An 18826-nucleotide genomic window follows, 5' to 3' on the forward strand; every position below is an offset into this window, starting at 1 on the left:
GACCTCAGAACCAAGTGATATGTATCCAATTTTCCCCTTGTTTAGGGGCAAGCAGACATATGGTTGTGAGGGTGAAAGGGAAAGTGATTCATTGGTATTAAAATATATTAAACTTATTTCAGACAACTCCAACCAATGTACTGATTGAAAAATTAATGTTTAATCACCTTAAAATGATAGCACAAACAATAATCATTATAAATTGATGATTATTTCCAACTCACACCATCGAGGAGCCAATATCTCAATCTTTTTCCCTCGTCATTTTTGTACCAAAGGAAATTCCTGACATCAGGAGGAATTTTCCACCGGGACCCAACAGACCCCAGTCCTGACCTGACAATGGTCAGTACATGTAGAGGCGTTGTATTCCGATTACCGTTTTGACCCGGACACTCTGCACGTGATCTGACAGCAAAGCGATCATCTTTTGGCAGATCTCATTTGCGGCTGGTGACCTGGGATAATCTGCTACCGCATTGGGCATGAGGCAACTCGCCAAGGTGACCGCGTTCTCCCGCATCTCGGTCTGTGGGTTGCTGAAGAAGAGGGCGCAGTGCTGTACGTAGTGAATGACCTTGCTGGAGAGATCTTCACCAATGTACAGAGAAGCCGCAGTCAGGTAACTGTCATAATCCAGGGGCCCTTCCTCTGAGTCCAGCTCCGCAAACAGTGCGCACAAGCGCTTTGACTCCAACAGTGGCCCGAGTTGTTTCAGAATTAGCCTGCAGGTTCTCCTCACCTCATCGTTCCTGTCCTTGAGGTGAATCAGCAAGCTGACCAAGGTGGAACACAGGTGCTCTGAAAAGATCGGGTCCCGCTGCATGTCCTGAAATCGCAGCAGCTTCCACAGGGTGGTGAACGCCGCAGCTCTCACCTTATCCTGCTGGTGTTCAAGTAGAGGTTCAATGCCCAGTACTACGTCAGTCAGGGTTGGCTCGATGTAATGTTGGGGCAGGCTGTCCAAGGTACTAGAGAGGGTGTGCATTGCCTCGTATGCCAGCAGTGTGTTTTGCTTGGAGTTCGTGTCCATGAGTGACAGCATTGTAGGCAGAAGCTTACCTGTGTATTTATTCCCCTCATTACAGGCTCCAGCATTGCCCAAGCCCTTGATAGCCAACCACTGGACCACAGCAGAGCTGTCGAGCAAACACCGAAGCAAGATGCTCACCAGTGTGTCAGTAAGGAGCAGTTCTGACACCACTGTCTGGCAGAGAAGCTCCCCGAAGAAGGCAGCCACTGTAATCCTCTGGCTCTCGTGGATGTTGGTGAGGACCGGTGCAAGTTGTTCAACAATGCCGATGAGGTGTGGCGCAGCTTGACCGACCACAGCGCCTGCCAGCAGGGCAACCCCTTGATGGTGCCCTTCTGGCCTCCTGAGCAAATCCCAGTCCTCATTCTTTGCCAGGTCTGTATTGCTGTTCTCCTCCTGCCTCAGTAAGACCTGAAGGATCTCCACCGAGTAGTTGCAAGCCATAACGTTAAAAGGCTTCAGGGGCGATCCAGTTTTCCTGTCTGACTGGATCCTAAGGAAGTCCCAAGGAAGCCGGGGCTGGACACTGGAGCTCAGGTGAATCAGAACTGTGCTGAAGAGCTGGGGATAGAGACTCCCTATCATGGTTATTGAATGCTGAGAACATATTGTCTCATGAAGAGTGTAGATTACAGCCAGAGGCTGATGCATCTGAGAATTTGACCCACTGCCCATTAACGATTCCTTACTGCTTTCATACAACAGCTTTAAGTTGTCTAATAGGTATTTAATGGAGGCGGTGGCAACTGAATTGGTTTTCATTAGCAATCTCCACACATCACCAATGTGGTTATCAAAAGGAATTGGATAACTTAAGAGGCAGGGCAGTGTCACTGGAATATGCTGGGACACCAGATCAGAGATGAGAAATGTCACCATCTGTACGATCCTTGCCTCAGTGATTGACTGCAACTGGTGGTGCAGCGCTTTGATCATTTCTGGCACATCGGTGAGGTTAGCCCCGCAGTTAGAAATGAGGACATGGATGAAAATCGAGGCGGAATAGGAACCATTGGTTTGGTTATCTGTGAGTCCTTTGAACAAGGTGAAGAGTAAACTTTTTAGCTGGTCCTGAGCCATGCACTTTGAGAGAACATTTCCTATCTCAGTACCAATTTGAAACATGGAACTCTGATTGAACTGATAAAGCTCCTGCTTAATGCTTTTTAGATTCTCTACCTCAGTGTCTTGCTGGTTTGCAGACTGCCCTTTGAAGCGTAATTGGATACACAGAAGTATGTCTAGACATTCAATGGCCGTCACCCTTACAATGCAAGAAGGATCCATGGATCGAAGCACCACACATCCAATAATGACACCCAAGTTAAGAGATGAAATATTATCACTGACATCAGCTTGTTCCAGGTAAAAGACCAGAAGCTGCAAGAAGGTCTCCACTGCCATTTCTCGTGTATGCTCCTTGGCTGACTGGATCCACACCTCCATGTTTGTAAATATTGTCTGAAGCCCAGTGCTGGAAAGATCCAAAAGGAGAAGCTCCTTCAAAAAATCCAACAGGGAGGCCATTGTCTCAGTAAAGAGCACCTTCCTCTCCTCCATAGTTATGGTAGGGTGGTCACTGACAGCATTCTCCTCCAGTCTTGGCAAACTGAAGACAGCATTTAGGCATGTTTGAATCAATTGTGCACTATCCTTTAACGGTGGCTGCAGCTTTAAGAGAGATGTGCAGGCATTGATTGCAGACTTACGGACAGGGGTCACCATCGCCTCTGTTGGCTCAGCCTTGATGAGTTCTTGCATATAATGCAATAGCTCTGCCTTTCTGCTGAAGCTATAGTTAGTCTTTGCAATGGCTTGGATGGCTGACACTGACTGTGTCACAGTCTTGATCAGGCCTAATTTCAAACTCAGATCCCTCACCTCAACCTTCATTCCTAAGATCCTGATATTATAATGGTTGAGCACGTTCTCTATAATCTCATTGTCTATCCTATCCAGAGTGAGTTCCTTCGGAGAAAATGACATGACATGCCCATAGCATAAAATGAGCGTGCTTTTTACCTTGATTACCTCAATGTTCTGCTGATCCTTTATAATCTGAAAATAACTTGCAGTCTTCTTAAAAACGTTTAACTTTGCAAATTCCTTCAGGCTAGTCAATGTAGTGTTGAGATGGGCAACAGCACAGTACCCAAACCCAATAGCTATACCTTCCTTCTCCTGAGATTCACTATGTTGCACAGTCTGCAGCATCTCTTGAAGTTTCTTCTTCACTAATTCTTCATCCTGGCTAAGTTGCAGCACCACACCTAGACACTTGTACACGAAGCCCTTCTCCTGTGAGACATTGCTGTGCCTGTGAAGGTGGCTGATAAGCTCCGTGGCAAATTGACTGGCCCATTTCTCGTCTGCAATCAATTCCAGTGTCTGCAGCAAAACCTTCACCAGTTTTTCTTCCCACTGGCTCTGCAAAAGAGATTTTGAAGAATTCACTTGCAGATAGTTGAGCAGGTTCGGAAATTCCCTCTCCCAAACTTGAGGTGCTGCAGGGTGGATATCAGTGCCCAAAACTCGGAGCAGAGATAACACAGGAGTACATCTGCTTTTCTCCTGATGCAAAGAGGAGGACATAGTCAGGAGCCTGGTCAACAGTGCCTGAGGCCCAGGAATATTGGAATTCTCCTTGTAATTGAGAAAATATTCAGTGGGCTCAGCTTCTGCTTTCTTCATTGCAAGAAACACCAAAGAGTTGCAAATCGTCGCTAAGGCATTTGTACATCGAACTGGGATAATGAATTCAAAGAGCAATGGCCAGAGAACATTGTCGATGGGTAAAGCTGTCAACATTTCCATCAGTTGCTCACATTGCCTCCTTAAGTTCTGGTCTGTGACCACATCTGCTATCTCGGCTAAGGGATCTGCTGTGTTCTTCTCATTCTCCGTAACAGGCAGAGCACACTGCCGGATGATAAACTCCACCATGTCCTTACCACCATCCAAGTGCAAGTAACTATGTGTGGCCATCGTGTGTATGACTTGGCTGAGTTTTGCCTTCACCCTGTTGTCGGTAGCCAGCACCAACAACTTGGCACCAGCCAGAATCTGATTCTTCTGACTGGCCATGTAGAGAGGAACTGTGTTGATCAGGTGATCCAGGATTGTCAGTGTTCCCAACCGGACTTGGCTGTTGTTGATTTCCAGTTTCAGCAGCAGGAATTCTATGATATGAGAGGTGAATGCTGGTGTTAGAAGTTTGAAGCAGCAAAGGATTTCTTGTTGCTGCTTCTGTACATAAATGTCACTGGGCTGCCAGAGTGCAGTGCAGATCTGCCTGTGTAGGCTGCTAAGCAAGCTGTCGATCTGCAAAGCCAGCTCTTCACTGTTTCTCTCAATGGCTGTGTGCAGAACGCCGTACAGACCCTCGGTGATGCAAAAGTCACTGGAGGTCCCCTGGTACAAGGCCAGGATTGTGGGAATTAACCTTGGCAGTTCATTCTCCAGTTTGTCGAAAGGTATAAGGTGGGTAATCTGTCCTAATGTCTCAATCACTGCTGTGTTGACATTGTCTTCATCTGAACTCAGCCACGTACTAAACAGGATGTCATAAGCAGTGGAGAACTCCAGGAAAAATAGATTCTTCTTCACTGTAGGGTCTGGGGCTTCCTCTATGTCATACAAGTATGCAAGGATGCTTTCACTGAAAATTCCCAAGGCAAAGCAGAATACCCACTTGGTTTTCTCCTCTGTTACGACAGGAAGCAGAGTGACCAGAGTTTGGAGAACAGGTCTCAGTAAAGGGACAACGAAATGCACGTGCTCTTTACAAAGATTGGCTAATGCCAGCACCACAAAGAAAAATGGCTCCGTCTTTGGCTGGAAAAATGAAAGGAGCCCATCAAAAGCCTCCTTGGTAAACCAATGGCCCACACTGAGGAGGAGGTGAGTTGCAACCTGCTGGTGCTCATCAGTCACATCCATGCGTCTGGTCATTTCTGAGGAAGCCAAGGTGATGAGTTTTTTAGCGACTGTCCTTCCCAGCTTATCAATGTTGTCCTTCACCAACTGCACCATCGCCTTCAGCAAATCTGTGCGACGTGCCAGAGGCAGGTGGTGGTGGTGGGTGATGTACTTACGAAGGAATGTCAGGACACCCTCTGCATCCACGCACCCCAGTTCCTGCAGAGAGTTAAACACTGTCTGACTAACTAAGCTGTCAGAGTCCAAAGGCACCTCGGGTAGCAAATTCAGCAAAGCTTCCATTTTACCACTTGCCATCTTTGCTCTAAGTTGCTCTGGAATGCCTGATATCCCAACTTGCTTTGCTGCTGTTTTCAGAGTAATCTCTTTTTGTCTTGGATTCCTGGGCCAGTGCTCTGGATCCTTGCTCAGAGTTGTGTTTCATTGAATGGTTTTTATCCTTCAAGAAAAATTGTACTTAGGAACCAAGGAACTGAATTACAGCTCATTATCTCCAGTTTCCTACGGTATTATTTCTCGGAGTCAATTAAATTTGATTGCCTTTTATTCACTACTATGCTTTTGTTGAATCCCCATTGATTCAAGTCAGTGTAGAATGTACTGAACAGACTACATCTGTTGAGAACTCCTTCTTATAATAGCACACATACACAGGCACAATGGAGCACAAACCTCTCAGCTTCTCCTCACAGATCTTCACAAGCGCTGATCAAGTTTTGAAGTTTAACTTTTGTGATTTAGGCTTATTTCCTTTATCTTTCTCCAGTACAGGCCTAACCGACTCTTACAATTAATTATGACTCCCTGAAGACAAAAGTTTCGAGTTGTGTACAGAGTCTTGCTCAGAATGCAGCCTTGATATATATTGTTGATATTGTCACGAAAGCTCTCCTTATCAACACAAAGATGACAATAATGCTATTGTGACATCAGGGAAATGAATCACTTTTTTTGAATCAGCTTTTCTGATCCACTACCCAACAAACAATGGATTTTAGCCTTAAAATTCTATTAACATTTAATTATTTGGTTCGCCTACATGTTCCGTCTCTTGTTTCAAACTGCCCTTTCTCTTTTATCTCCTCCCATGTACTAATAGCGCTTATCATTGACTAGGGTAGATATTTATTTCATAAGTTATTAATTTATCCTCTGTACCTCATTTGCCTCACAAACTTACCATTTCTTCCCATGTAGAGTCCTTTCTCCATGCACCCAATTATGTTCTGAACATATCATCAATATCTCAACAAATGCACATGATTTCAGTGATGGAGACGACTTATTTTTTGCTCTGGGGATCTTTGCAAATATTAATATGCTGTGGCAGATTGTGGTGTCAAATGATGTTCCTTTATAAAACACAATTCACACAAAGTTCTCAGCTTGCCTGTGTAGATCTTCACATGTGGTGACTGAGCTTTGAGTTTGATACAGATTTGTCTCATTTAATCTTTAACGCAAAGATCCCCTTTCTCTCTTATGATTACTTCAAGCACGGCAGGGGATGCAATCAGTCCTATACAGCTTGCTCCTCAGATGGATTCACACTATTTCCTTGCTTTGTTAAAAGGTTTATCAACATGGAAGTTTGCCAGCTGGGTTTCCTCACGGCCAATCACAACCATTTAACTGCAGCTCATCCAAGGGGCAAACAAGCTTTTCTCTAAATGCCCACTGTACAGTCATTTCCTGTCATTATGCTGTACAAATTGGATTGTGATGTCCGGTGACTAACCTGCCAAGTGCTGGCTTCATCCAATGAGAGTGAGCTTATCAGCCAGAGGACCAATCACTTGATCGACCACAGACAATGTCAGCAGCAGACATTTTACAAGCTTTCCCCACCACAAGGTGCCCTTATCTTCCTCCCCTGGATCCCTACCTACACCAGGAATGGGAATCTAGAAAACTGCATGGGTTCAGGTCTAAAACAAGGGCACCACAGGGTACATTGTGGTTAAAACTTCACCTCTATAGAAGCATATAGGTAAGAAGGAGTCCATTCAGCCCATTATACATACTAGGTCTCCAGTTGGGAGGGCACGCTTGAACCTACCTCATAACCAGCAGGTTTTATTTCCTTTGCAAACATGTATCCAATTTATTACATTTAACTTTTATTTCTGCTGAAAGTCACTTCAACTTACTTCTTACAGAAGGATTCTTTTATCTCCTGAAAATTTTACTTTTCCTTAATTTGTGCCAAAAAAGTATGTTGCCAAAATGGAAAGGAGATTCAGTAAGCTGCTGATAAATGTTATCTCTAGCTCTCTGCATATTATATACAGGGTTGTCCTTATGATTTTCAAGGTAGAGCAGCTTGCTGGAGGAATTCAGTGGGTCAGGCAGCATCTGTGGAGGGAAATGTACAGCCAACGTCTCAAGTTGAGACCCTTCATTTAATCCGAGTGAAGGATCTCAACCCAAACCATCAACTCTCCTTTTCCCTCTGCAGATGCTGCCTGACCTGCTGAGTTCCTGCAATATTTTGTGTGTCGATCCAGATTCTAATATTTACAGTCTCTCTACAACATAGTTGGCCATTTTCTTCCGAAGAAATTTAGCTCACTGCCTCACTATTTCAGATTCTTTCCATATTCTTGCCTAAGTCTATGAGTGACTTAGGAATTCCACTCACTTGGGGAACCTGAAATTGTTCTCCTGAGGGCAATGAAAGATTAAAAAGAAATTCTATTGGTGCATTCAAAACTGGAGTCAATTGGTACTGATGCTACCATATTTGTAATCAGATACAAGCTAAGGAGCAAAAGATCTAAAGATTCTGGCAAGACTGTATTGTTACTATCTGAAACACTCTCTCTGCAGAATTAATGGAAGTAGAGTCGAAATTTTCTCTCCAAAATGAGAGAAAAGGACTTGGAAAGGAAAATATTGCAGGGTTATGCAGAAAGAGGAAGTAGGCAGAAGGACAGACTGAAGAATTCTTATAAAAGCCCAAAGTCCACCTATTATCATGCATGAACCAATGAGACTATGGTTCTATTCTTTAACATTCTGTAACTGGTTTATCAACTTATGATTGGGAGGTGGCTGTATCTAATGGAAACCATTTATTCTGCTGGGATCATAATGATCAGAGAGTAGAAGACTAGCATAATAGCTCACTGGCTGTGATTACTTTCCTTGTTTACTCTGCTCCACTACAATCTCAATCCCTGATACTTCATTCATACGGTTGCCACACAATTCCTGATAATCAAGCGAGGTCTCCTGAGGTACCTGTGCTCAGTAACCTCTGTGAGTTGGGGCCTGAGCCATGATCACATCAGACAGAAAATTACATGGACAATTTTTTTTGAAATAGTCTGTTGGTGGATCTCAGTGGGATGAACAACATCCATTACGATATGGTGCCCTGGTTTCCTATCACATCCCAAAACATGCAGGTTGGTAGTTTAATTGGCGGCTGCATTTTGCCCCTTGGATGCACATGGGCACAGAGCCTGTGAGCTTGATGGGAATGGGGTCAGTGTAGGGGCTATGCAAATAGGTGTTTGATAACCTGTTTTCATGCGGTGAGTCTTTCTGACTTTATTCCCAAATCTGCACTAATGATATGCCTGCCCTCGTTCCTCCTCAAGCAAACCACACTAAAATCAGTACACCGACAATCAACCTACTTCATTAATGTTAAAAATCAAGTGTTTCTAACACATCCAACAGTCTTAACCATAGCCTGAAAAACCAACCCTTAAACTAATGCTTTGAAATAGGAACCACTCTTACGACTCTTAAGATTTTCCAAAGCCATTGTATCACCTGCTGTGTGAGGAACCAAAAGTGGGTTATATAGGTTGGAACCAATGGGTTATATGATGATTAAGTAATGTCCTATCATTTTGTCCTGGGTGAACACACACACAATGCTGGAGGAACTCAGCAGGTCAGGCAGCATCCAGGGAAATAAATAAAGAGTCGACATTTCAGGTGGACAGGGTTGTAAAGAAGGCTTTTGGCATCCTGGCATTCATAAATCAAAGTATTGCGTATAGGAGTTGGGATGTTATTGCGAGGTTGTATAAGACATTGGTGAGGGCAAATTTGGAGTATTGTGTACAGTTCTGGTCACCTAACTATAGGAAGGATATAGGAAGGATAGTAAGATTGAAAGTGTGCAGAGAAGATTTATCAGGATGTTGCCGGGTCTTCAGGAGTTGAGTTACAGGGAAAGATTGAACAGGTTAGCACTGGATTCCTTGGAGAGTAGAAGAATGAGGGGAGATTTGATAGAGGTCTACAAAATAATGAGGGGGGTATAGACAGAGTAAATGCAAGTAGGCTCTTTCCACTCAGATTAGGAGAGATAAACATGAGAGGACATGGTTTTAGGGTGAAAGGGGAAAGATTTAGGGGGAACTTCTTCGCTCAGAGAGTGGTGGGAGTGAGCTGCCATCTGACGTGGTAAATGCGGGCTCACTCTTAAGTTTTAAGAACAAATTGGATAGGCACATGGAAGGGAGAGGTCTGGAGGGTTATGGACTGGATGCAGGCCAATGGGACTAACGGAATAAAGTTTCGGCACAGACTAGATGGGCCGAATGGCCTGTTTCGTGTGCTGTAGTGTTCTATGGTTCTATGGTTCAGGACTGGAAAAAGAAGGGGAAAGATGCAGAATAAGAAGGTGGGAGGAAGGGATGAAAGACGAGCTTTAGGATGATATGTGAACCCCAGGTGGGTGGGAGAGAGGGGAGGGATGAAGTAAGAAGATAGAAGGTGATAGATGGAAAGGGTAAAGGCCTGGAGAAGAATGAATCTTATCAGAGAGGAGAGTGGACCATGGGAGAAAGGGGAGGAGGAAAGGCACCAGGGGAGGTGATAAGCAAGTAAGAGGCCAGATTGGAGAATTGAAGAAGAGGGATGAGGGAGGGAAAGAAGTTACTGGAAGTTGGGGAAATTGATGTTTGTGCCGTCAGGTTGGAGGCTACCTAGATGGGATATCAGGTGTTGCTCCTCTAACTTGAGAGTGGCCGCATCACGGCAGAAGAGGACCCATGGACTGACATATCAGAACAAGAATGGGGACAGGAATTACAATGGCTGACCAGCAGGAAACTCCACTTTTCTACAGATGTAGCAGATGTACTCAACATGGCAGTACTCTCAATCTTCATCACATAGCCCCAATTTAGAGGAGACCGCATCGGGAGCACAAGATACAGTAGACGACCCCAACAGATTCACAGGGGAAGTGGAAGGACTGTTTGTGGCCATGAATGGAGGTGAGGGAGGAGGTGTATGGACAGGTGTAGCACTTCTACCACTTGCAGGGATAAGTGCCAGGAGGGGGAGCAATGGTAAAGGATGAATGGACAAGGGAATCACGGAGAATGTTGGGGGAGGTAAATATGTGTTTGGGGTCCTGGATGGTTCTACTTTCTAATGCAACCCAAGATCCTGAGGGCTCGAACTTCCCAGGATTGGTTTTGAACCTTCTGTGACTGGTGCACAACACTGCCCATCTATAAACTTGTTAAACAAGCATCCGAGTCATATGGGAGAACTTCTCTGAATGTGAGATCAATGCAAACAAGTAACACAGTTAGGGGAATAGGAAGCTGGCATCTCAAATGACAGGACAAGTTGGCGCAAATTCTCGAACAACCCTGTTGTTTATGAGGTAATTCAGGTCATTTTCAATTTAAAGTCCACGTGATGTGCACTTATATAATTTATCAATGGCTCTGCTTTCATAATTTCAAATGCAAATTTGGTTTATGACTCACTAAACAATTCACTTACAAATCTCATTATACACTGACTGCTAAAATCCAGTGCTAGCACGGTTTGAATGTACCCACTAAAATACTGATTTTATAAGATGATCATCATATGATTCACTCTCATGTACTCAGGAGCTTCCAGAGGCCTAAATGTCACTGTATTCGCCATCTCAGGGAGTACTGGAAACTATGTTCCTTCAGAAACAGCTACTCACTCTGCCGTTGCAACCCATGCTTTTAAGCCATTTCTCTGTCGGTGACTGTATCACAGTCCAACATTCCTCAACACCCTGAACGGGGATATGGTTAGAACAAGAACCAGAATCAGAATCAAGTTTAATATCGCCGGGATATGTTGTGAAAATTGTTGTTTTGCAGCAGTACTACACAGCAATACGTAATAATAATAACAGTGAATTACAGTAATAAGTATATACAGTACCTATAAGAAGTATTCCCCCCCTTGGAAGTTTTCATGTTTTATTGTTTCACAACATTGAATTACAGTGGATTTAATTTGGCTTGTTTGATGCTGATCAACAGAATAAGACTCTTTCATGTCAAAGTGAAAATGGATTTCTACAAAGTTATCTAAATTAATTATAAATATAAAACATAAAATAATTGATTGCATAAGTATTCACTCCCCCCCCCCCTTTTAATGTGACATACCAAATCATCACTGGAGCAGCCAGTTGGTTTCAGCAGTCACATAATTAGTTAAGTGGAGATCGCCTGTGTGCAGTCAAGGTGTTTCAATTGGTTTTAGTAAAAATACACCTGTATCTGGAAGATCCAACAGCTGGTGAGTCAGTGTCCTGGCAAAAACTGCACCATGAAGACTAAAGAACATTCCAAGCAACTCCGTACAAAGGTTATTGTAAAGCGCAAATCAGGAGATGGATACAAGAACATTTCCAAGTCACTGAGTATCCCTTGGGGTACATTTAAGAAATGGAAAGAATATGGCACAGCTGTAAATCTGCCTCGAGCAGGCCGTCCTCAAAAACTGGGTGATCGTGCAAGAAGGGGACTAGTGAGGGAGGCTACCAAGAGACCAATGATAACTCTGGAGGGGTTATGAGCTTCAGTGGCTGAGATGGGAGAGACTGTGCATACAATAACTGTTGCCCAGGTGCTTCACCAGTCACAGCTTTTTGGGAGCGTGGTAAAGAGAAAGCCATTCTTGAAAAAAAACTCACATGAAAGCTCAGCTAGAGTTTGCCAGAAGGCATGTGGGAGACTCTGAAGTCAGCTGGATGAAGATTTTATGGTCTGATGAAAACAAAATTGAGCTTTTTGGCCATCAAACTAAATACAATGTTTGGCATAAGCCAAACGGCGCACATCATCAAAAACAAACCATTCCTACCGTGAAGCATGGTGGTGGCTGCATCATGTTCTGGGGATGCTTCACTGCAGCAGGTCTTGGAAGGCTTGTGAAGGTAGAGGGTAAAATGAATGCAGCGAAATACAGGGAAATCCTGGAGGAAAACCTGATGCTGACTGCAAGAGAAATGCAACTTGGGAGCAGATTTGTTTTCCAGTAAGACAATGACCCCAGGCATAAAGCCAAAGCTTCACAGGAATGGCTTAAAAACAACAAACTTAATGTCCTGGAGTGGCCAAGTCAGAGTTGAGACCTCAATCCAATTGAGAATTTGTGGCTGGGCTTGAAAAGGGCTGTTCACTCATGATCCCCATGCAATCTGACAGAACTTGTGCAGTTTTGTAAAGAAGAATGGGGAAAAATTACAGTGTCCAGATGTGCAAAGCTGATAGAGACCTATCCACACAGACTCAAGGCTGTAATTGCTGCCAAAGGTGCATCTACTGAATACTGACTTTGTGGTGAGTACTTATGCAATCAATTATGTTGTGTTTTATATTGGTAATTAATTTAGATCACTTTGTAGAGATCTGTTTTCACTTTGACACGAAAGAGTCTGTTTTTCAAAGGTTCAAAGATCCAATTTCATGTCAGAGAAATGTATACAATGTACATCCTGAAATGCTTTTTCTCCGCAAACATCCATGAAAACAGAGAAGTGCCCCAAAGAATGAATGACAGTTAAATGTGAGAACCCCAAAGTCCTCCCCCACAGCTCTCCCCTCCCACATGAAAGCGGCATCAAGCAACGATTCCCCCCTCTTCGCCATTGATCAGTATCAAAGAAGTCAGATTAAATCCACGGTGATTCAGAAATCCAATGGCAGAGGGGAAGAAGCTATTTTATTTTAGTTATACAGCATGGAATAGGCCCTTCCGGCCTTTCGAGCCACACTGACCCAGCAAACCCTGACAATCCCCTAATCTGAGGAAAGACATCCTTGCCATAGAGGGAGTACAAAGAAGGTTCACCAGATTGATTCCTGGGATGGCAGGACTTTCATATGAAGAAAGACTGGATGAACTGGGCTTGTACTCGTTGGAATTTAGAAGATTGAGGGGGGATCTGATTGAAACGTATAAGATCCTAAAGGGATTGGACAGGCTAGATGCAGGAAGATTGTTCCCGATGTTGGGGAAGTCCAGAACGAGGGGCCACAGTTTGAGGATAGAGGGGAAGCCTTTTAGGACCGAGATTAGGAAAAACTTCTTCACACAGAGAGTGGTGAATCTGTGGAATTCTCTGCCACAGGAAACAGTTGAGGCCAGTTCATTGGCTATATTTAAGAGGGAGTTAGATATGGCCCTTGTGGCTACGGGGATCAGGGGGTATGGAGGGAAGGCTGGTGCAGGGTTCTGAGTTGGATGATCAGCCATGATCATAATAAATGGCAGTGCAGACTCGAAGGGCCGAATGGCCTACTCCTGCACCTATTTTCTATGTATGTTTCTATGTATGTTTCTAATACTGATTAACCCTGACCTAACGATGGGACAATTTACAACAATCAATTCACTACCCAGTACGCCTTCGGACTGTGGGAAGAGCCAGGGAGAAAACCCAAACGTTCCAGGGGGAGGACGCACAAGTACTCCCTACAGAACCGTGCTGGAATTGAACTCTGAACTTCCAAACACCCTGAGCTGCAATAGCGTCGTGCTACCCGCTACACTACCGTGGCGCCAGGTTTTTTATTCAGTGAATGGGATGGATGACTGAATACGCAAGCATTGAAAGTAATTTAGAAACACAGAAAACCTACAACACAATGCAGGCCCTTCGGCCCACAAAGTTCTGCTGAACATGTCCCTACCATAGAAATTACTAGGGTTACCCATAGCCCTCTATTTTTCAAACTCCATGTACCTATCCAAAAGTCTCTTAAAAGACCCTATCGTATCCACCTCCACCACTGTTGCCGGCAGCCCATTCCATGCACTCACCACTCTCTGAGTAAAAAAACTTACCCCTGACATCTCCTCTGTACCTACTTCCAAGCACCTTAAACCTGTGCCCTCTTGTGGCAGCCATTTCAGCCCTGGGAAAAAGCCTCTGACCATCCACACGATCAATGCCTCTCATCATCTTATCATCTTTATGGAAGAAGTGGAGGAGAGGGGAGTTTTAGATAAGTGAATTGTAATATGGATGTACGAATTGGAAGAGAGGTAGGTGCAAACACTCTCAAAGCTTTCACATGGAGAATATACATACGGTAATCTTTCAACATGAATAGCTAATTGAATGCCCAAGTCTGACATTTCCTCTAGTACACCAAGTTCCCACTTCCTGGATTCCCTTTACCCCTTTCCCAAGCTCCATTCCCACCTGGTTCTTTTTCCTGCGCTCCCTTCATGCTCAACGGAATCAGTGCAAAATCTAGTCCACTACTGTGTAGCATTCCAAAAAAAGTGTGTTAAAAGGGCATAGTCCAGAAAATCTGCCAGTCTAGTACAAATTAAGTACTGAGAGTGCTGGATTATCAAATGTTTCCTGCATTTTCCCTTCTAACATCACCCTGTACAAAATAACAATGTGAACTGAAAGGCAGTTGCCTGTGGCTCTGTACTCTGTGTGAAACATGACCTTTCAGTTATTTTGCAAAGTGAACATTTGAAAGTGAAAATCTATTTTTTTTAAACTGCAGAATCTGGAAACTGCTGGTTCTGAAAAGGTGGCTGTGTTTCTCTCCCCACAGATGCTGTTTGACCTGCTAAGCTTTTCCAGCAGTTTCTGCTTTTATTTACTGCCAACTTCTCGTGTGAAGAAGCTGCTCAGGTTTCCAGTTCTGTCAAAAGCCATCCAACCACTTTGGGAAGCAGTGTAAATTAACTATTACATGCAAAATGAGACATTTGTTACTTAATAAAGCAATCAGTAATGACAACACCATGAGGTTGTGCTTAGGTTGGAACTCCACAGTGCAATAGCTGCATACCTCTCTCTCCATCCATGACATTGTTCCATATAACAATTTACACAAGTTTGAATCAGTCCCTTGTGGCTTAACTTTAGATATTTCACATAAACAAGTGCTCTGATTAAGCACAGTTTGACCTCCCAGATGTTTTATGTCAGATTTCTGACCTTTTCCTGTGAGCTATTCAAAGATCGGCTCCAACTGAGGAATAGTTAGTTTCACTCCATCCATCTGCAGTGCTTTCAGGGGCTGCTTGCTGATAACGTCATGTAATGTCATGTTGAGAAATGGTACTGCTTCCACAAGTCATATATCAGTAGATTACATCTTGGGAGCATCGCCACTTAGTTTGGGTTTAACACTAATAACGCTCCTGGTTGGTGCAGTCAGATCAAACTATGTTTCTGTACAAAGTCTGAAACGAGATATTAATCTGAACTAAACTGAGAATGGATATCTAGGGTGAGTTACAGGCTGGAATTTCATCTAAGAATTCACATTCATTTTCAGAATAGAATAAAAGTGAGTCTGGAATGAGCAGTGAGCTGGAATGTGTCAACTGAAAGCATTCTTCTGCTCTTTCTGAAGCTCATGAGAGTTGACCGTGCAGTACAGGCTGGCGACCTGGGCATGAGAAAGAGACTGCTGGGCTGTCAGAGAGGTGCTGTCTTTAATCTAAGGTCACGGAGTCTGTCTGCCACACTCAGATACCAGACTGCCAAGTATCCCCAGGCTTAGCTAGTAAAACCACTGCTTCTCAGCTCCAGGGATCTGAGTCAATCTTGGTTTCTGATGCTGTTATTGTGGAGTTTTCCTGTTCTTTCTGTGACCGAGTGGTTTCCTCCAGGTGCTCTATGTTCCTCCATCATCCCAAATACATGTATTTACCCTGTATCCCAAATGCATGGGACATTGTATCAGACGTTGGTGAGGCCTAATTTGGAGTATTTTTTGCAGTTTTGGTCACTTACCTAGAGGAAAGATGTAAATAAGATTGAAATAGTACAGAGAACATGTACAAGGTTGTTGCCAAGACTGGAGGGCCTGAGTTATAAGGAAAGATTGAGCAGGTTAAAACTTTATTCCTTGGAATGTAGAAGATTGAGAGGTGACTTGATTGAGGTATACCAAATTAGATAGGGTAAATGCAAGCAGATTTTTTCAATTGAGGTTGGGTGGGGGCTACACCAAAGGTCATGGGTTAAGGGTGGAAGGTGAAAAGATTAAGGGGAACATGAGGGGAAACTTCTTCACTCAGAGAGTGGTGAGAGTGTGGAATGAGCTGCCAGTACAAGTGGTGCATGCAAGCTCGATTTCAACGTTTAAGAGAAGTTTGGATGGTAGGAGTATGGAGGGTTACAGTCCCGGTGCAGGTCAATGGGAGTAGGCAGGTTAAATGGTTTGGCATGGACTAGATGGGCTGAAGGGCCTATTTCTGCGCTGTGCTTTTCCATGACTCCTATGACAGGGTAATTGACCACTGTAATTTGTCGCTAGAGTATGGTTGAGGGGGAAACTCGGGAATAAGGGGAGAATAAAATGGGTTAGCCTAGGATAAGAGTAAATGGTCAGTGCAGACTTGATGGGCTGAATGGCCTGTTTCTGTTCTGTATCTCTCTAGTGATTTCTGAAGAGGTGCAACAAAATCTTCTGGTGCCCTCCATCACTCATCATCCCTGAATGAACATCTTCATCACTTGCCTTTCTGCTCTTTGTTGTGCCATTGTTTGCATTTCAAAATGTCTCAATTTAAACATGACTTATTGACTCTTAAAAAGGCAGCACATACTGGAATCTGGAGCAAAAGTAAAACATATTGTTGGAGGAACTCAGTGGGTCAGGCAGCATCTGTAGAAGGAGGTGGGCCACCAACATTCTGAGTCAAAGTCTTGCATCATGGAACATAGACACAGCATAGCACAAGACAGGCCCTTTGGCCTAAATTTTGTACCACACTAATTAAACCAATGATATCTAATTAATGTTTTCCCTCTTCCCTGTACTTTCACCATATCTCTCTCTTCTCTGCATGTACGCATGCTTATCTAAGAGCTTAAACATTCCAATATTATCTGCCTCTACCAACACCTCTGGCAGTGCATTTTAGACCCCCATCACCCTCTGTGTGGAACTCTTGTCTTGCACACCTGCTTGTACTTTCCCCACGCTCACGTCCTCAGGATTGTTGATGGTTCCTGACGAAATGTCTCGACCCAAAACACTGACTGTCCACTTCCTTCCACAGATGCTACTTGAGCTGCTGAGTTCCACCAGCTACATGCTATTAATTCATATCCTTTAGGGCATTGTGAAAGGCATTAAATGTAGTCAGATCCTTACTACTTGGAGCCTCATTGAAACTGGTAAAGAGTTCTTGGGAGAAAGTAAAAGATTTTATCAATATCTGTGAAAGGGTAGAGCTACAACATTCAATATGGCAAACTATGTTAAGCAGTCAAATGCATGTCAGTTAACAGCAGAAGTGGTGAGCTGCAAAACAGTAGACTTCAGCACTGAATGGTTTCACTAGTCTTTTATTAAACCTTGAAGAGACAAAGACAAGTTTTGGGGAATGTTGGGTGATTAGGGCCTTCACTACCCAGACACCTGCCACGGCCACCAGTGTCTGAGATCCATTGACTGACATAGGGACATGTTGGGACAAATTGCCTCTGAACTATATTCTCCTTCTCTGAACATCAGCCAAGTTTGAGAACGTGGGGTGATATATAGTAGGTCACTCAGCTGGGTAAGTTTGTCCTTCCAGTTACTAGCTAATAACTGACATCTGCATCAATTCGTTTACTACACTGGTAAAAGAATCCACTTTCCTTACGATTATAATTGACACAGTACCCACAGCTTTTCAGGTAAAGAATTCCGGATTTCCGAGCCTAAGTATTTGAGTGGTTCTCCGTAGGCCCGACAGCAGCTGGTACTTTTCATGGACCTCTGCTGCCACCTAGTGTACATTGCGTTCACTACTTCAAATCATTCCCAGCCTTTGGCTCTGTGCTGTCGGCACTGAGTTATTCCAGCCACCATTCCCTATGCCCGAAGACAATCACTACCATAAGCTGAGGTAAGATCTTCATGAACCCCACCTGATGTAGTGAGGAGGTTGTTCAATCCATCAGCCATTTATTGCCATTCATTGTGATCCGGGCTGATCTCTATCTGAATGCCACAACCCTTGATGCTTTTTGTGTTGAGAAGACTTGGCTCTCCTCTTCCTGAGTTCAGTTAATTCACTGGGCAACCCCTTATGCTGGACAAGTGGTATTGTAGGTTTTCACAAATAAAATGGCATGTTTATGATTTTATTTTTAAGAAAAACCATAACAACTTATTTATTGTAATCCAAACACTGAACACAAAATGCAGTAAAATTATGTAATTACACCATCATGTCAGACCAGTCTCTTCAGGTGAACCCCAACTCAATGTTGGTGGGTGTGAATGATGTACGTTTGCCCTGATTACATCACCCTACACAGGCCCCTGCAGAATTCACTGAAACTGGCATTGTGAGCCTGTCTGGAGCTCAGATGAACTGCCCGGCTCGGGTCTAGGTCCACGGGTGGAGGAACAGCAGATGCCTCTGGCTCGTCCAGGGATGTGTAAACACACTCATGGTCATGTTGTGACAGCAGGGCCACAGTAGCGGAACCTTCTGAAACTTGGTGGGCCGGTTTAAGGCGATCGACATTCTAGTTCACCCTCTTATCTATGATAAAAGTCTTTTCTCTCCATTGCAAAACGCAGATGGAGCCATCATGAAGGAGCTTAAGGGGATGTT

The 18826-nt window shown here is 43.9% G+C and overlaps 1 protein-coding gene across 1 annotated transcript; it reads right to left on the reverse strand.

The window, feature by feature from the left end:
• Positions 1-346: 346 nt before the first annotated feature.
• On the reverse strand, positions 347-5269 carry LOC140197062 (maestro heat-like repeat-containing protein family member 1). Its single transcript, XM_072256980.1, has one exon. The coding sequence runs from the start codon at positions 5267-5269 to the stop codon at positions 347-349; it is 4923 nt and encodes a 1640-aa protein (XP_072113081.1).
• Positions 5270-18826: the final 13557 nt, after the last annotated feature.

Source organism: Mobula birostris, chromosome 4 (assembly GCF_030028105.1).
Source record: "Mobula birostris isolate sMobBir1 chromosome 4, sMobBir1.hap1, whole genome shotgun sequence".
Lineage (NCBI taxonomy): Eukaryota > Metazoa > Chordata > Chondrichthyes > Myliobatiformes > Myliobatidae > Mobula > Mobula birostris.

Coding starts and splice junctions, on each gene's coding strand:
- LOC140197062 (XM_072256980.1), bottom strand. CDS start 5,269: ATGGCAAGTGGTAAAATGGAAGCTTTGCTGAATTTGCTACCCGAGGTG.